Raw genomic sequence first — 19,178 nt, forward strand, 5'->3', positions numbered from 1 at the left:
AGCGACGTCTGACCTCCACCTTTACTGAAAGTATGAAACTAAAACACAGCAAATTCCCAGATGTGTGTAAATGGATGGGAGGAGGAAACTGATCCTGGTTCAGCTCTGAGGTCGGTGTGTCCTTCAGGATCAGGTTCAGTCTGCAGAACCAGACGTTTCTCAGAAACATCGATGGGAACACAACGACCAGCACTGCATTATCAGCCGTAAGGTTAGAATGGCTCCAGAAGCGCAGCCAGTGAGGATCGATAAGTGATATCCATAATGGAATCTTAATCGCTAAATTCTTATCAATTCCCATCAGCAAACCCATCAGTCCTCAGCAAACAGGAGATGTCCTCCATTTGTCTCCTCAGATATCCGAGGACACACAGCCCAGAGAGTTTACCGCTAACAGCTCTTTGGGAAACACCTTGTTGGAGTAAAAATACTATTTTATGTCAAACTGTGTTATCTTTGCATTTTTCATCATTTCAGCTAAAGAAATGGAAACAGGGTGATTGTGTGACAGGCTGTGGGTAACAGGTTTAAACCTTTGGAGACCTGAGAACTGAAACTCCAAGCACGACATCCCAGTGCACCTCAGCCTCAGCCTCCCAAACACAAACTCACCGTGTCCACTGTCAAGTCAGCTTTATTTGTATAGCATGTTTAAAGACATCAAGTGTCGGCCAAAGTGCTGAACAGAGGGACAATCTAATCAAATACAAGAAAGAATGAAGATGAATGAGGTAAATTATTTATCTCGTGATTAAACATCCACATACATACACACTTGTCTATACATGTGTATATATATAAGAGGGAGGGAAGACTGTTGCAGAGTCTCGGAGCGGCGGTGGAGAAAGCCTTCATCACCTATGGATTTTAACTGGGAGTGTGGGACCAGTAAAAGCATCTTACTGGAGGAACGCAGAGTTCGAGTGGGTAGGGGTGCAGGCTACTCGATCAATAGTGTGTCAGCCGCCCCAGGACCGCCTCTAAAGGTGTCTGTTTAGTTAGAGTTCCAGGACTGTTGGTGGTACTCAGGGCTGCATACGTGCAGTATATTTACAGGCAGTGTTGGGAAGGTTACTTTTAAAATGTATTCCATTACAGATTACAGATTACATGCCCTAAAATGTATTCTGTAACGTATTCCGAATACGTTACTCAATGAGAGTAACGTATTCGGAATACTTTGGATTACTTAAGATATTATCACGCTGTTTACAACTACGTGAATGTGATTTATTACTATTACTGAAGGGACTAATACGGGTTCGTGTCGGGCTGGTAGCCGAAAACGAGCTTTACTTTGTTGTCTGGATCAACTCTGCTTGCCAGAGACAGAGAGAGGCGTTGAAAGGCTGCTCCAACGGAGCTTATTGTTTCAGAGGAAACACGAACACAGCGTACAGTCGAGTCTTAACAGCTTACTTACAACTGGGCTCGTCAGGCTCTCTGTTTGGCTGCAGTGGTTATTATTATATTTACATGCTTCCAGCTCCCGTTTCTGCTCGGTGACAGCTCGTACTTTTCCTTTTTCTCCCTCCTCGCTCACAGACACATAACGGGTACAGCAGTCCATTCTCCCTGCAGCACGGACTACACTGCTCATCAGGCTGCATTCTGCCTGTTAGCTTAGCACAACAACAACAAAAAGGCGCTCTCTCACCCAGGAAACACGCAGAGAGAGAGCTTCACCCTGTAACCATGGCAACCGTAACGCTGCCGCCTGGAACAACAGAACGTAGCTGTCAAACAAACCCAAACAGTCCTGACCCGCCACAACATGAAACAGGGAAGTATCGCCGTGTAATCCATTTATTTCAACAAAGTAACTGTATTCTGAATACCACCTTTTTAAACGGTAACTGTAACGGAATACAGTTACTCATATTTTGTATTTTAAATACGTAACGGCGGCACATGTATTCCGTTACTCCCCAACACTGTTTACAGGGGTGTTACCTTTGCTGGCAGCAGGTCGGCTTGGTGCAGGATCATCTCTTCAGACATCAGCAGCGCTCTGTCTGGACTGCAGAGATCGAGAGGCTGAAACAACAACAACACACATGTAAACAAAAGCAAACCACACAAACACCGTTTTGCTCCTCTGTAGCTGACGGTTGCCCACTGTCAGTCGCCCTCCTCATTACTGTTATTTACCTTTGTTTATGCAAGTAATCCCCATGGAGACTCAATGTCCCGTTACAGGACAGACCTGTTCTCCTTATTTCAGACCATTTCAATTAAGTTCCCCGGCCCTCTCTGCCACACTTTATTCTGCCTTTCATACTGTCGTCACCGCATCTCCTCCTGTTTCTAAACATTCCTGAATTCAGCTTGGATCAAGTAAGGGGGTCCTGTATGCACGGGAGGACAGGTCCATCTGGGCCATGCTGTGTGAGAGAGGTTTTCTCTTCATCATTGTAGAGTCTCCATAAAGAGATCTGTAATGACTGTTATAATGAACAAAATAAAATAAAAAAAGGCTGTAACTCTGTTCTGGGTTAGAGCTTAATGGGGCGGATAAAGATCAGAATCAGAAGGGGTTTTATTGCCAAATGTTGAGCAGGTTTACAACATTAGGAAATTGCTGCGGTACTTAGTGCAAACATACTGTCAGACAACACTTAAATAAACATAAAAAAATAAAAATAAAAGTGCTAAGTAGATAGATAGATAGATAGATAGATAGATAGATAGATAGATAGATAGATAGATAGATAGATAGATAGATAGATAGATAGATAGATAGATGCTCTAAGAGTTTCTGGGTTTGTTCAGGACCCTGGAGCTCTGGGCACTGGATTTGTTTTGGTTCAGTTTAAAGACTCCGGACCTGGATTGGTTCTGACCTGGACGAAAATAGGGAAGATGACGGTTTTGGGCGCCATGGTGACGTAGGTTCCATATCCTGAGCAGGGCACATGTGACTGAACGATGGTGCAATTCTGGTAGTTGCCATAGTTTCTGGGCAGGGCCGAAGATGTGGAGGAAAGAGGTGGAGGCAGGGTGGAGATTTGCCTGGTAAAAGGTCTCTGTAACGACCCCAAACACAAGTCGTGGAGGACGTTCGGACCTCTGGGGCGAGTCTGGTACAGATGTCCTGGATAACCACAAATGACACGATTAAATAATCATAATATTTACGAGCACTTTGCATATGGATGAATAATATTCAGAGTGGAAGTCGTACCGATCGACCCAGTCCTGTCGTGATAAACTGGTTGCAGCAGCTGGAGAGGAAGAGAACATTTATTTGGAAACTGTTGATTTCAGCATCGTTCTGATGGTGCACGAACATCAGCAAACCAAACTACAAAATGATGTGCAGGTAAATATATGAATGCAAACAAAGACATAAAGAGAGCTTTACAGAATAATGATGGTTTCGATGTGGCGTTTACTCAGTCCCAAAGGTCAAAGTGTTTCACCTGAAACTGTCAAACTGACTAAAATATTCTCTTTCAACACAAATATCTGAGTTTAGCGAGACTCTCTAACTGGAATGATGACTGTACAGCGTCAGGGTATTTCCCATAAAAACAGCAACTTACTGTATTTACAATGTTTTTCATGAAACGGCAGCTTTTCAGATTACGACTTGTTTTTTCTTCTTCTTTGGGGTTTTCCTTTCTTTGGTGAATCGATTAAACTCACTGCGTGTTCAAACCATCTGACATTTTTAGACATTGTCTTCTTCGTGCTTCACACTCAGACCATTTTACGTTGGCCTGTCAGGTTGTCACGGGGCTGTCGGTCCCGGTCACAGATTCAACGGCTGCAGTAAGTCGATGTTCTAAACTTCAGTTCTGATTATTCTGACGTCTCTGCACAGGACCCTCAGTGCTGGAACCAAACACTGACAAACTGTGTTCTACTCCTTCTGAATACAGGCCCCGCCTCCTGACACTCACCTGCCCTTCTGTGCTGACAGGTGACAGGATGATGTAATTGTCTCCATTTGATGATGTCACACGTGTGCCCTTCAGGGTGGTGGTGTGAGGTGTGTACATCTCCTGGTCTTCCTCCTCTTCCTCTTCCTCCCTGTCCTCCTTTCTATCCCTCCATAGAGAACCTAGAGCTCCCAAACTGGCCCGGACCCCTGACCCCTGACCCCATTTGCGGTCTTGTTTGCTTTGGGTGGGGTTAGACAGCAACTTCCTGCCTGTCGTCTAGGAGACAGAGGAACATTAGCTTAGTGTAAGATCAGTTAATAAGCGCTCATTTGTCTGGCGAGCTGTTGTGAGGTCAATGATACAGAAAAGGAGAAGCACAGTGAAGTAAACATGAGAGCAGACATCAGAGACACAACCTGAAAACACAGAGTTTATATCAACCCATGTTCTTCTGATGTTCAGCTGTGAGCTTAACTAGCATGTAATGTTCAGCACTTGTTTTCTTGGATTGTCAGGTGATGTGTTGCTATGAATTATGGGATGGCATCATCTCCTCTTCTTTTACAAATGGTGCTACAGTGTCTCCTTGGCTAAAGGAAGGAATAAAGGAAGCACTGAAGCTCCCACACGGTGTCTTCCAGCCCTCACTGGTGGTTGTGCCAGAGGTTTCTTCCTGTCAGAAGGGAGTTTTTCCTTCCTGTTACCAAGTGCTAGCTTTAGCAGGTCTGACTGTCGGGGTATTATCGTAGGTCTTACGCTATAAACCTCGAGCTGATTTGGTGTTGTATAAGTAAAACTAAAATGAGCTGAATGAGAGCTCCTTTGATTATCTGCAGCTGTGATTATGACCACAGGTGCAGTTCAAATGGTCCTCACGCATGAAACTCACCGCGCTGTGTGTGTGTGGGCGGAGCATAGCGTCACATGCTGACCGGACCTCAGGTAAACTTCTCCACACCACCAACACAATCTGAGACTGACAGCTCCTGAGGAGACGCGCCACTGTTAGTATTCACAAAAGGCCAGATGTGCCCTGTGATTTACCTGAACAGGTGGGGTCACTCTGACAGGGGGCAGGGTTACCTGATGGCATGGGCAAGGTCGACGCACTTCCAGGTCTCTACAGGAAGCCCATTGAGCTGCAGGACCGAGTCTCCCTGACGGAGTCCAGATTGATGAGCCGGACCGCCTATGAGCAGTGAGGACAGCCAGGTGTTTATTACCTGTGAGTGAACGGGATGTCGTACAGCGGTCGTGGAATTGTCTTTCTCACCTGGATCTACCGCCTGCACTCTGACCGGGCAGTCAGAGCAGATGGTGAAACCGAATCCATCTTTTCCTCGAGCGATGCTCACCTGCAGGACAGTCAGAACACACCTGAAGTCAGTTTAAAACTCCACCTTCTCAGCGAGGCGTAGCAGGTCTGCTTTCCTGTCACAGAGCCCAGATTAAGTCTGGAGGAACTCCTTTTGTTCTCCACACATCTGAGCAAACTCTGACGATGTTTCACCTGAAGGTGAGACCCTACAGGTGACAACACTTTGGTGCACTGGTCAGTTTAGAGATTTGGGGTCATTTGGAAAAGCCAACCACCGAAGGATTTTTCTCTTTATGAGAGATCAGCAGGGAGCTTTGGTGATGATACGCAGGGTTAGGGTTACTCCTTTCCAGGAGATTTTATTTTCCAATAAAAGCAGTTGAAATCTTACAGCCCGCCTCTTTGAAGGCTGATTTCTTAAAATGACACGTTTATTCTCAGAGAGCCGCTGAGGAGTCGATTATGGAGCCTTCTGTTGGTTTCAGTATTTTGGATCAAATTATCACCTTGCTGTTCTAAAACGTTTGTTCGGTCGTGTCATGTAAACATAAACTGTGAGGGTAAATGAGCCTGCAGTGAACCTGTTCGTTTGACTCATGTATGCTGTCCTGTGCTGAGTTACCGGCGTGGTCACTCTGTTATTGATGACTCATCACCTTAAAGTTTCTTCTCAGGATGACTGAGAAGCTGTCGTGTAGGACAGAAGGCTGCTGTCAGGTCAGGTTTGTTCCTGCTGTGATGCTCTCAGCCTGCAGGGCGCACCGTGTGTTACTCCACGGCCCTGTTGACCGAGGCCCATTGGGCCATGTTTGGTGGGGGTCTCCAAGTGGTTTCCATGGCTGTGTAAACAGAGACGGCGCAAGGAAAGGTCGCCTCGTCCTGAGAGTTTCCTCGCCACAATAGAAGTTTAATGTCCCCGACTTCAGACTGACAGGCTGATATTAAAACTGCTGCAGGGGAACCAAGAACAGCGTCGGGGTGAAGGTATGCAAACAGCATTTGTCTGCAGGTTCAGTCCTGCTCTCACGATCCCGCTCCTGCGCCATCTTCCTGCCTCTGCAGAGCTTTCAGGCCAAACAGGAAGTGGAATGACCAGGAATAGGAAGCTGAGCGTGCCTTTAACACAGCTTTGCATTTGTCTAAATCAACAATTTCCCCCGGCCTCCTCAGGCTGAGCCAAGTGGGAAAAGGAGATCAGAGGAGGTTAGAGAAGCTGTTTGAACATTTAAATACCAAATAATCATTTAGATTCATGCTCTGAGGCAGTGAAGCGGCCTTTTTAGACGTCCCACTGCTGTGGCGCTCTCGAATCAACAGAAGCGCACGTCAATCTGGTTTGAACTCGTGACAAAGAACCGAGAAACCTTCAAACTGTGAAAGGTGGACCTCAGGAGAGGGATTGTTTTCTGACTTCTAATTGGCTGAGGATGCAGGGCCGGTGCTCAGAGCTGTCCTGAGAAATCGTGGGACGGAGTTAAACCCCAACACGTTGGACCTCCCTTACCTGTCCACTGAAGGATTTGTAAACTGGAGCCAGTCAGACCATTTCTTTAATTACAACTCAGGACCAGGATGAGGATGGTGTCAAAGGTCAACTGTCTCACCTGATCTGTGCGGCTCTGGTTCTCAATGATATTTTCCATATGTGGGCCGAGGACAGGCAAACAGTAAAAGTGTCGGTCGGGGAATCGTCTCTTTGTCTGTTTGTTCACAGTCTTCACTTTTTAGGTGCACGGAAAGCCAGCATTCACAGACCCACCACGACTTTGCACACATCACACAGAACTCCTGTTCCACGTGCACCTGCTCCCAGTCACGGGGGAGCTGCCATGCACGCCCCTGAACCCTCTGCTCCACCCCTCCCCTGCAGCTGAGTCCCGAACCACACCATCACACTTTGTCTCCAACATTATAGTAACAGCTCTGCTCCGTATTAGCCGACTGACTTATTCTGCTCTCAACGAGCTGAAACTGAACCGAGATAAAACTCTGTTTTGTCTAAGTTATTCTCTGGGGTCAGAGGTCACAAAAATAAAGGAATTGCTAGTAAAGTTAGTAACTAGCACAAAGAATTTGAGTCTGGGCTCATCGTTTCAGTTTATACATTAGTGGTTCTGCTCTGCTTGTTCTCTGATGTCATCTGATGCTTTTGGACCAAACCGTCTGAGGTCCAGCTCTCCATCACTGGTAGCTCCGCCCTCCGCCCTGCTCTAACAGAACGAACTTCCTGTTTCATTCAGTAAGACCCGAAACCAGCACGTGAGACGCTCCGGTTACACAGCACACACACAACACAGGACACTGTGGAGCTTTTCCCAGGAACATGACACACATCCAGGCGTGACATCAAACTGCACAGCCAATCAGGAAAGCAGTTTGCTTTCTGCCATTTTTGTGGCGAACTGAGCTTCCTGCGATTGGCGGTATTGAATACCGATTATCTGTCACACTCTTTTAAACAGACAGAAACAAAGAAAACTGTGCTGACCTGGATCCAAGAACCTGAAACAGCTTTTAGTCTCAGAGCTGCTGTGATGCATGAAATGTCCCAGTCAACATCATCAATAAGCACAGAGGTCAAGACTGATCGATGGAATCAATAATCATAGCTTTAGACCTGAGGCAGGTTCTGTCCGATGCAGACGCGACACAGACGGTGGATGGTGTGCATGGCAGCAGGTCAGAGTTCGAATCCTGTGGATCCACCAAGTGGTCCTCAGCAGAGCTGAACCAAACCAGGATGAAGATCCAGACCAGGTCCGAGTCCAGCGTGCCGATCGAGGTAAACCCGTGTGAGCGCGTAGCAGAGGCTCAGAGGTGAACTGGATGTATGTGTGTGGGAACCAGCACACAGAATAATAGCAGGAAACTCACACACTCAGGCACACAAAAACAGTGGATGTGTCCCTGTGATAACACGCACACACTTCCTGAGCACACACACTCGGGCTGACGTGTGTTTGTGAGGGCTTTGACTCATCGTCCCACTCCTTTTTCAGGCAAGTTTTGTTTTTTGTTTTGTGTATTTTATGTTCAATATAGGTATTTGTTGTGCCTGAAAATGAATAAATAAATGAATGAAATGAATGAATGAATTAGCAATCTTCTTAAAACATAATCCACCTAATCCCACCCTCGTTATTTTCCTTCCCTCCCTCCTCCCCAAACCATAAAAATTAAAACATACCGGGGCGATCGTGGCTCAAGAGTTGGGAGTTCGTCTTGTAATCGGAAGGTTGCCGGTTCGAGCCCCGGCTCGGACAGTCTCGGTCGTTGTGTCCTTGGGCAAGACACTTCACCCGTTGCCTACTGGTGGTGGTCAGAGGGCCCGGTGGCGCCAGTGTCCGGCAGCCTCGCCTCTGTCAGTGCGCCCCAGGGTGGCTGTGGCTACAACGTAGCTGCCATCACCAGTGTGTGAATGTGTGTGTGGATGTGTGGATGACAGGTTGTGTAAAGCGCTTTGGGGTCCTTAGGGACTAGAAATGCGCTATACAAATACAGGCCATTTACCATTTACCATTAATGTTTTCCCAAGCTCCTGAATCTGAATGCGAGTCCTCTGAAATCTGCCTGAAACACCCACAAACACCAGCAAACGTGTACAAACACCCACAAACACCTGAGAGCTGGAGCTCTGGTTGCTCTGCACAGGAACAGAGGACACACTGTGTTGGACCTCATGTTTCGGATGTTTCTGAGGCTGGGGTCAGAGAGCAGCTTGTGACGGTTACAGAAGCAGCTTCACTCCATAATTCATCACATGAATGTTTGATGAGCCTCTCAGAAAAACAGTAAAACACGAGGAGCAATCGGAGCAAACAGGACCACGATGCTCAGAATAACCTCCATCAGCATTATTCATCCTCTCTGAGCAGGACGCGCTCCATCAGCAGCTGGTTACACTGTAAGTAACGCTTCACCCACCGGTTAGTGAAGTCACATCTGAAGACCCAACAGAGACATGTCAGGTCTTCTTTCAGGAAGTGACCATATTTGGACAAGAGGGCAGAGTGCTTTGTTATCAGCTAATCCTAACTGTACTAGACTGTGGAGAGCATCTTACTGTTAATTAGTATCGAAATCCTTGAATTTCATTCACCAAAACTGAAGCTCCGCCTTCTTGGGGCGCTCAGTACAGTGACAGCAGCCATATTATCGGTCACATGATGTCATTAAAAAGCATGATGCATAAAGTTAAATGATTAAAACTAATAAAACTAATAAAAAGTTTTTCATTTGATTCAGATTTATATGATGATTATGGAGAAAAAGTAGAATTGGGCTGAAAGGTCTGTTGCTTTATTACGTATTCAGGTTGTGTATCATGTTTTTGAAAAGTAACTATGTAACTAAGTAACTAATTAGTTTTGAAAATAAGTAACTAATTAGTTACTAATTACTTTTCTCAAGTAACTTGACCAACACTGATTGGGACTAGTGCTGCTTCTGCTGGACGGTAGAGGAACTGCAACCTTCACACACTGTCGATCAGATAAACCAAACTAAAGTTACAGTTACTCTCTGGTGACCAACCAACTTCTTAGTTGTCTGTTGCGTTACGTTCAGGAACAGAAGGAGATATGGTCGCTGTGAACATCGCACCTCCACCTCCTCCTGGTGCATGTTTAACGGCGTGTGTGCGTGTACGCTGACTCACCTCCATTCGCTGCATAGCGCTGCCGTCTCGGCCAGCGTACTGCTGGCTGGTGTTGGTGTACAGTGTGGAGGCGTGGCTGCTGTAGCTGGTGACCTCAGAGTGGAGGCTGGAGATCAGGTCTTTTGGCCCGCTGGTGCTGGTGGCACTGGTGGAGGTGGACTTTGTCAGGCTGGCCGTGGACGCACCGGTGGAGGAAGCCGCATCAACGATGTGGTTCAGGTCAGAATCAGGGGTGGAGTCCGGAGTCCTCCGAAGGTCTGCTGCAAGCAGATAACCACCATCATCATCATCATCACCTGCTGCATCATCCCACGACCACGCCGCATTCTTCCAGAACATCTCGGCTGTCCTCGGAGCAGACTGAGCACACCCAGGACACCAGCAGAGACCCAGGTACGCTACAGGTAAAGGGGTATGCCCGGGCTCACAGAGCTGCTGCCACACTGTAGGATTTGACCTCGAGACCAACAAAACGTATCATGTGACACAGAACGGGGCTGAACAACAAACAGCTGCTGCAGGCAGACCGAAGCTGCTTCTTCTGTGGTCCCGCGCTCGCTCTGTGCAGCCCGGCGAACCACAGTCAGCCCTCAGTATGATGTCAGAGAGAGAGAGAGAGAGGGACATGAGCACAGAGGTATTGTGAGGGTCACATGGTTAGTGGGCTGCTTGTCATTACCATGGTAACCATGTGGACCCCTGGGGATGAGTGAGAGAGCAGGAGTCACTTTTAATCTATATCAGCCCCCCACCCCCCAGCCTCTATAAATAGACGAATATATGGATCCACACACGGGCAAGCAGCTGCTTACGGCGCCGTCACCACGAAGCCTGACTTTTAGGATTCAAGCGTTCCTTCTTGATAAAGCAGTTGGTGCTGGATCAGGTGGCCCTGCACCCTCCCTTAGCTACGCCTGGTGGAGCGTAGCTGACAGTCTTCACTGACTCTGTGTCATTGTTGGATCGACCTCACAGCAGAAAGCGCCCTGAGGCGATGGCTGCTGTGATTTGGCGCTGCATAAATAAAACTAAAGCATAACGGTAGATGAAGACTTCACGCTGCCACAATCGCCAAACATCAAACACGCAGATCAGACTTTAACAGCAGACCGGCCACAGTTGAGCTGACCTTTGACCTCTCCGATCAGGCAGGCCATCACACCTTTCCTGTTGGAGTATTATTTCCTCTCCAGGTGCTTCATGGATCACTCAGTCTCCAAATCTCGACTGAAACTAAGGCTACGTTGACACTGCAGGTGAAAGCACATCAAATCCGACTTTTCTGACCCTCTGCAACTCATATCCGATCATGGTGTGACGGTGTGAACGGCACAAATCCAATATTTACAAATCCGACCTGGGTCACTTCCGTATGTGGTCCTGAATCCGATACATATCTGATGTTTTAGAAAGCGACTGCTGTTTGATGGTCATGTCGCATTAAATCCGTCTTTTACGTCCCTGACACAAGACAGATGCCGATTATCAGCGCCGGAGAAGACATCGCGAACGCTTCCTGTCCGTCCAGTACAACTGCTGGGAAGATAGCGTTGGAGAAACGTGAACATTTTATTTGTTCTGTATAATCTGCAGATTCTGACAGAAATCTGCAGCTAGAAGCTCCGCTCCTCTAAAACAGCAACAAGGATCATTATTAGGCCAAATGTAGATAACACAGTAACTTTATAACTTAAAGGAAAACTGGGAAACGTAAAGTCAGAAACAGTCAAACACTGTTTGCTCTGGGTCTAAACGTCGTGTGTGACGTCTTCTTTTGTGGCCGCTTTGAGCGTTCACACTAGATGTTGTTTTTTTAGTGCTATATAAATAAATTATGGGATTCACAACACCTGTCAGCTGACTCACCTGTAACAGAATGACATCATCAGACAGGTCACTGTGAAGCTCCTCCACTGACTTTCGGAAAGTTGCTTCACAATCACCGGGGTCACATGACCACGGAGGAGCCAATCCTTACCTCTGATGTCCACACACGCCTCTTCAGAGCTTCTTGTTGGTTTGCTTCTGTGTGATGTCACTCTCAGGTGTTTGCTCCACCCATACTCCTCCGCCAAGAGGTAGAACCAACCATTGAGGGGCTGTCATTCCAGAGGAGGCGGAGCCAGCAGGTTACAAAGTGTATAAACAGTCAGTGCGAGATTCTCTGCTGCGATTACTTTAACTCACCTCACAGGATGAGACGAGAGAGCCAATCCTGAAGCTCATACAGCCAATCAGCTGACTGCGCCTGAGGAGATGGACACACCTGATGAGTAAGACAAAGCACCGCCTTCAGGCCAGATAGTCTGCATAACCTTAGATAATTCAGGCCGTGAACTTTAATTGGAATGTTTAAAGTAAAACATTTGATTTCCTGTTTTCAAGAGCTCGGCGGCAGAAGAAGGTCACAGGGACGAGGATCCTTTGGCTGGTTTGTGTCCTCGCTGTCCAGGTTCAAGTGAAGCTTCTGGTTTGAAACCCTGTGACGCTGAATAACCGAGCTCAGGATGGTCGGCATGTTCTCGCCAAACACACTGAGCGTGCCCATCAGCGCTCTGTGTTTGCATGCTTCAGAGCCTCAGCTTTCTCAGTCAGTCATACAGATTTCATCTCTGTGGTGTTCTGCATGTACTAGAGCTGTTTCTTATATTTTGTATTATTTAAGTTCAGTCGGTTCTTGTTCTGATCGTCTTGGAGCGACCGCATCATTCTGGATCAGAGGACGGAGCAGCTCGGCCTGTTTCTGGAAGCTTTCTGAACCTCCTGCGTTTGTGGTTCTTCTCTTCATGCTCAGGTAATGAGGTGTCTTCCTCCTGGAGATTCTTCTTCTCTGGCTGGATGTTGTGACCATGGAAAGGAAAGACCCACACCTGTGCAGGTACCTGCAGCCTTGAAGCTGAACTCTTCCTCCAGTCTGGATGTTGAAACCTCAAATTCAAGCTGAGTCTGAACTTTTCATCATGTGACCTCAAAGTGTTTAAAAAAGTGTACCACGTGAGCCCCACTGCCACCATCAGGCCAGAGTGTGAACTGCAACATGTGTGGATGTCCAGCCTGAAGAGAACTGCAATCATCAGCAGCTCAACAGGTGAGAGTCAGAGTGATGTCATCACTCACCTGTTGTCAGCAGGTCGTCTGAACACTGAAACCAGCAACCTGCTCGGCATGAACTCTCCTCTGATCCACCTGAGACACACACACACACACACACACACACACACTGTAAACACAATGGAAATGCAAACAGTGTAAACCACATGTGTCCAACCTGAGGCACGCGGCTTGAATCAGGTGCATCACTCATTTAAGCCGGCCCTCCACAGGAAGAAGAAACAGGGTGTGCAATTCTGATACACGCTACAGTGCCCATGCAGCTTGGGGTCAGAGGTCAGCGATGCACTTCAGTGTGAGTCCAGACTTCAGTCCGAAACGTTTGAATCGACTTTAAGCAACAAAGGAACAGGTAAGCGATGAAGAGCAGCCGGAGGACATGCTCTCTGTCTGCACTTTGAACTCACTCACGGACGCAAACATCCAAACGCGAGGAGATGAAAGCACGTCTGACCGTCTCCTCATCTCCCTCAGAAAAACTAAGCTCGAGCCTGCAAAGCTGCCATGTACAGACCCTCGACTGCCACGGCTGTCCTCAGGAGCACAGCCACATTCTGCTGTCTCAATGGTGGTGCTGATGGAGGTGGGTGGAGGGTGTTTTAGAACTGGCTGCTTGGTTAGTAGTTATATTTTCCTTCATTCAGGAGTGCAGACAAGTGTTGATGCTGTATGTGATTCCACTTAATCCATGATAACCACAATGTAGTATCCATGCATGTGCAGACGATGCACATGTGCACCAGGCTCAATGTCGCCCCCTCTCAGACGCAACACGTAAATGCATCTGGCAGTGCTGACATGTTGGGAGCCTCAGGTGGGTGAGCACAGCGCTGTGCATGATTATTAGGTACTGACACCTGTGCGCCACCATGAGGAGTATATTGTGTAAACTAGGATCGGCAGTGTCACATGATCTGCACTGACGCTCAGCACCGGTGCCCCCCAGGGATGTGTGTGCAGGCCACGGCTGTGCAGCCCCACCCAGCTCCAACAGCATCATCATCAGTTGTCAGGACAAGAACCTGCTGCTCAACATCAGCAACACCAAGGAGCTCGTGGGGCGGAGGCATTTACATCGAGGGGAATACAAGTGGAGAGAGTCGGATGCTTCGGGCTCCTGGGCATCACATCAGTGAGGACCAGCAGCTATGACGCTCTGTGACCAGCACAGCGCATCAGCAGGTCTGAGCTGCCAGCCATCCAGGACATCTACAGGAGGACGGCCCAGAGGATCTTCTCTGGTCCCAGCCACCACAGCCTCACGCTCTTCATGAGGAGCGTCCACACCCACAGCAGCAGGGACAGTTTCTACCCACAAGCCATCAGGACATTGAGCTGCTGGAATATTGGACAGTTTATATTACACACTGTACATGTATGTGGCACTACCTCTGCACTACAGTTGCTACAGTATTTTTAATATCTGTATTCATTGATTTTACTCTTTTTTATTAAGAATTTCATTGGATGGTTGCAGCTGTGAAGAGCTAAAACTATTATATTGGAGCGCTGACTGTACGGGGGCGAGGCTCGCGAGCTGTGAGCCAGCCTGCCTGACAGCTCATGCTCTGGTGCAGGTAACGGTGATGTTCGTACAGCTGAAGCTGCTGGCTGCGGGAAGCCTTCTTTGAAACCTCCACACTGGATCAGACTGTAGGTAAGAACTCAGGACAGGAAATGGCGTGATCCAGGATCTTTCAGTGAAAGTTCATTTCCAGTCTGACCCCAGACTGGAACTCCTGCAGCAAACTCTCATAGCACAGTCGAAGGTGTCCTGAGTCCCAGCGCCGTCTCTATAAGTGTGCAATTAGAAACCTTTGTGTGACTCACAGCTTAAAGCGGCGCTCGTATTTTGGGTTCTTGTTGTTGTAGACCGTGTCAGTTTTAATCCTGATGCTGCGTTGCAGGTCATAGGTCAGGGCCAGCTGTGAACACATGCACAAACAGGTCTTTGATATTCGACTGTCGCAGTAGCAGCTGATCAACTTACTGACATCACATCCTCACCTTCACATAGGAGTCACATGATCTCTGGGATTGTCCCATCAGCCCTCTGGCCTCATGGACTGCAGACAGAAGAGAACAGGCTGACCAAACGAAGACGGATGAACGATTGATCACTGGAACACTGAGCTCCAGGACAGGAAGTCACTTCCACAATGTGCCGACAGCAGCGCAGTTACAGTTCAGCCCGACAGCAGAACGCCTGATTTATTACAGGATAATATTTATTTCCATAAACATAAACTCTGCATGTGAATCTGTCAGAGAACCTCAAAGAGTAGGAGAGGCAGCCATCTTTGTTTTTAGCTGATCAAACACTGTAAGTCTGAGTCTCTGCTTATCCACCCGTCGTCCACACTTAGTCTGACTTTTTACTGGGCTACTCTGAGGTTCTACCTGTGTTTTAATGATTATTCTATTCTATTCTAACTGTCAGAAGGTCTCCTCTGATTGGCTGCTACAGCACTTACTGTGAATGATCAGCTGTTGCAGCTCTCTGGTGACTGACAGTCGCAGCTGACCTACAGAGAAAGGAGACAGCCGGAGTCAGTTGCAGATTTAAATCGATCGATCATTGATCGATTGATCGCACCTCTGCCTCTGAACGCAGACGGCTGGACCTTCTTCCTCCTTCTGGTCCTGGTCTCAGGAATGCTCCCCATGGACCCGGGTCTAACCTGGGATCAGAACATGGATCATTCTGAGCTGGTCTCGCTTTATTCTTACTGATCCTTTGCAGCCAATCAGAACTCTACAAATTTCCCAGAAACCAACGAGGAAGCCCCGTGCTTCCTGACTGCCACCTTTAGCAGAGGAGACGCTGAACCGTGCAGCACAGTAAGAATAAAAACAAAGACACAAACTGTGATGACGCCGCCGCGAAGGACCAGGCAGATATATATCATCACTGCGTTGTCATGGCGAGTGCTTCCATTTACTTTTACTTACTTTCATTTTTAAGAAGTAATCAGAACAAACATGAACTCTGAAGTTTCATGTAAACCTTCATTTTGTTGTTTCTGCTAAGGTTGAGCTTATGTTTCCATGGTAACCTTGTGTTTATGTTGCGGTGCTATGAACTCTGGGTATCGTAGTAGAGGAAGTCCTGGACAGAGCCTGAACCCTCACAGACCCACCTCGGACAGGGTTCTGACCCATGTGCTCTGGGCTGGTTGCTGGTCCCGCTGTGGCTCAGTCAGACCCTGAACCGGGTCTAATCCGCTCGACCCAGTCTGAATCCGGGTCTTCCTGATTAGAGCCACTCGGATTTCAGCTCTGCGGATCTGGATCTCGCTGCCACACCGAAAAACAGAAGTAGGTGTGAACTGGTTTGTGGTCTGAGCCCTGTAACAGTCAGGCTGTTAGAGTCTGCAGTGATCGATCGATGACTGATCGGTGATTCTTTGTGACTTCCTCACCCTCTCCGGTCCCTTCTCTTCCTCTGCAGATTATCCCGAGGGTCTCTGTTCTCCTTACAGTCTCCTCTCCTTCCCTCCCCCCTCTTCCTGAATGGCTGCTGGGCCTCCTGGTGCAGGTGGAGGACAGCTCCATCACAGGGCCTACAGGAGACAGCAGAGACGATTCAAACCACCAGTCACCTGTTGGCCAATCACAATCATTCTCAAGGTCCAATTGCTCCGTATAAGGAAACGTGTTGACCGTAGCACGGAGGAAACGGTGAAGGAAGTGGAGCAAATGTGCTCGAGGACAGGGACGGCAAGAAAAGAAGATTTTACAAAGAGTCCAACAACAAAAATTGTTCAAAGAAAGAAAAGAAATAAGTGACGGTCGGCCTGAAGTAACGAGGTGAAGATCGTTTCCCTAGACACACTCGGCGCGGCTCGAGGGAAAACTACTAGTAGGTGTAAAAACTACTACTACACCCAGAGGATTTAAGAAACTCCACCCATCATTAAACTGAGCTCAAAGCAGAGCATATGAGCTCAGTCTGACGTGACGCTGAGCACGCACACGCGCACACACGCGCACACACGCACACACACGCAAACACACGCACGCACACTCGCACTGGCTTTTCCTGTATTTGGGGTCTGACTTGTGCTTCCACCCTTTGACTATAGTCTACAGATATGTGGACTATAGTCTACAGATATATAGACTATAGTCTACAGATATATTGACTATAGTCTACAGATATATAGACTATAGTCTACAGATATATAAACTATAGTCTACAGATATATAGACTATCGTCTACAGATATATTGACTATAGTCTACAGATATATAGACTATAGTCTACAGATATATAGACTATAGTCTACAGATATATAGACTATAGTCTACAGATATATTGACTATAGTCTACAGATATATAAACTATAGTCTACAGATATATTGACTATAGTCTACAGATATATTGACTATAGTCTACAGATATATTGACTATAGTCTACAGATATATAGACTATAGTCTACAGATATATAAACTATAGTCTACAGATATATAGACTATAGTCTACAGATATATAGACTATAGTCTACAGATATATGGACTATAGTCTACAGATATATTGACTATAGTCTACAGATATATAGACTATAGTCTACAGATATATAGACTATAGTCTACAGATATATAGACTATAGTCTACAGATATATTGACTATAGTCTACAGATATATAGACTATAGTCTACAGATATATTGACTATAGTCTACAGATATATTGACTATAGTCTACAGATATATAGACTATAGTCTACAGATATATAGACTATAGTCTACAGATATATTGACTATAGTCTACAGATATATAAACTATAGTCTACAGATATATAGACTATAGTCTACAGATATATAGACTATAGTCTACAGATATATAGACTATAGTCTACAGATATATTGACTATAGTCTACAGATATATTGACTATAGTCTACAGATATATAAACTATAGTCTACAGATATATAAACTATAGTCTACAGATATATAGACTATAGTCTACAGATATATGGACTATAGTCTACAGATATATAAACTATAGTCTACAGATATATAGACTATAGTCTACAGATATATTGACTATAGTCTACAGATATATTGACTATAGTCTACAGATATATAGACTATAGTCTACAGATATATAGACTATAGTCTACAGATATATTGACTATAGTCTACAGATATATAAACTATAGTCTACAGATATATAGACTATAGTCTACAGATATATTGACTATAGTCTACAGATATATTGACTATAGTCTACAGATATATAAACTATAGTCTACAGATATATAAACTATAGTCTACAGATATATAGACTATAGTCTACAGATATATTGACTATAGTCTACAGATATATGGACTATAGTCTACAGATATATGGACTATAGTCTACAGATATATAAACTATAGTCTACAGATATATTGACTATAGTCTACAGATATATAGACTATAGTCTACAGATATATAGACTATAGTCTACAGATATATTGACTATAGTCTACAGATATATTGACTATAGTCTACAGATATATAAACTATAGTCTACAGATATATAAACTATAGTCTACAGATATATAGACTATAGTCTACAGATATATAGACTATAGTCTACAGATATATGGACTATAGTCTACAGATATATAGACTATAGTCTACAGATATATAGACTATAGTCTACAGATATATGGACTATAGTCTACAGATATATAAACTATAGTCTACAGATATATGGACTATAGTCTACAGATATATTGACTATAGTCTACAGATATATTGACTATAGTCTACAGATATATAGACTATAGTCTACAGATATATGGACTATAAGGATAAATAAATGTGAGACTTCGTCATTGATCACCAAAGAAGCTGCTGGACTGCATCAGGCCGTCGCTGATTTATCATCCTGCCGTCTTTCCCTGTGCACGAACCCGTTCACACCTCTCGTTAGTCCTGTGCCACAAATCCTCGAGTTGACATTATCTTGGAGGAGAGGACAGTAGCATCGTGCTCCTGCCCTGCAGCATTGTTAGAGGAATGGTTGGTAACAGCAGGGATAACACGAGCCCTGATATCTGCCATTAATAAAACATCTGAATACGTTTTCACTCATCGCTTTCAATGCTTCACGAGGAGCAGCATTAGGAGGATCTAGAACAACTGATTTCAAACAACTGCAGTTCAAAGCTGGAGTAAACACCAGCTGTTAGCTGCTGATGGTGGAGATCGTG

At 46.0% G+C, this 19,178-nt stretch overlaps 1 protein-coding gene across 5 annotated transcripts in view; it reads right to left on the minus strand.

Annotated features, from left to right (window-relative positions):
* The window catches only part of LOC101464774 (regulator of G-protein signaling 3), a 29,690-nt gene that overhangs the window by 8,868 nt on the left and 1,644 nt on the right, over positions 1–19,178 (minus strand). Inside the window, exons 2-18 of one of the 5 annotated variants that reach the window (XM_076891237.1) lie at positions 16,396–16,536; positions 16,114–16,270; positions 15,570–15,654; positions 15,448–15,498; positions 14,981–15,039; positions 14,804–14,898; positions 12,980–13,048; positions 12,050–12,128; positions 11,841–11,961; positions 9,863–10,122; positions 5,161–5,242; positions 4,971–5,076; positions 4,777–4,873; positions 3,906–4,163; positions 3,185–3,224; positions 2,844–3,094; positions 1,954–2,037 (exon numbers count right to left, since the gene is read on the minus strand). In XM_076891237.1, the coding sequence (XP_076747352.1) occupies positions 1,954–2,037; positions 2,844–3,094; positions 3,185–3,224; positions 3,906–4,163; positions 4,777–4,873; positions 4,971–5,076; positions 5,161–5,242; positions 9,863–10,122; positions 11,841–11,961; positions 12,050–12,128; positions 12,980–13,048; positions 14,804–14,898; positions 14,981–15,039; positions 15,448–15,498; positions 15,570–15,654; positions 16,114–16,270; positions 16,396–16,536 (2,035 nt within the window). Of the gene's footprint in view, positions 1–1,953; positions 2,038–2,843; positions 3,095–3,184; positions 3,225–3,905; positions 4,164–4,776; positions 4,874–4,970; positions 5,077–5,160; positions 5,243–9,862; positions 10,123–11,840; positions 11,962–12,049; positions 12,129–12,979; positions 13,049–14,803; positions 14,899–14,980; positions 15,040–15,447; positions 15,499–15,569; positions 15,655–16,113; positions 16,322–16,395; positions 16,537–19,178 lie in introns of those variants that run through there. The other 4 variants (XM_004571654.3, XM_076891236.1, XM_076891235.1 and 1 more) reach the window with 4 other exon arrangements.

The sequence above is a fragment of the Maylandia zebra genome, linkage group LG12 (assembly GCF_041146795.1).
Source record: "Maylandia zebra isolate NMK-2024a linkage group LG12, Mzebra_GT3a, whole genome shotgun sequence".
Classification (NCBI taxonomy): Eukaryota; Metazoa; Chordata; class Actinopteri; order Cichliformes; family Cichlidae; genus Maylandia; species Maylandia zebra.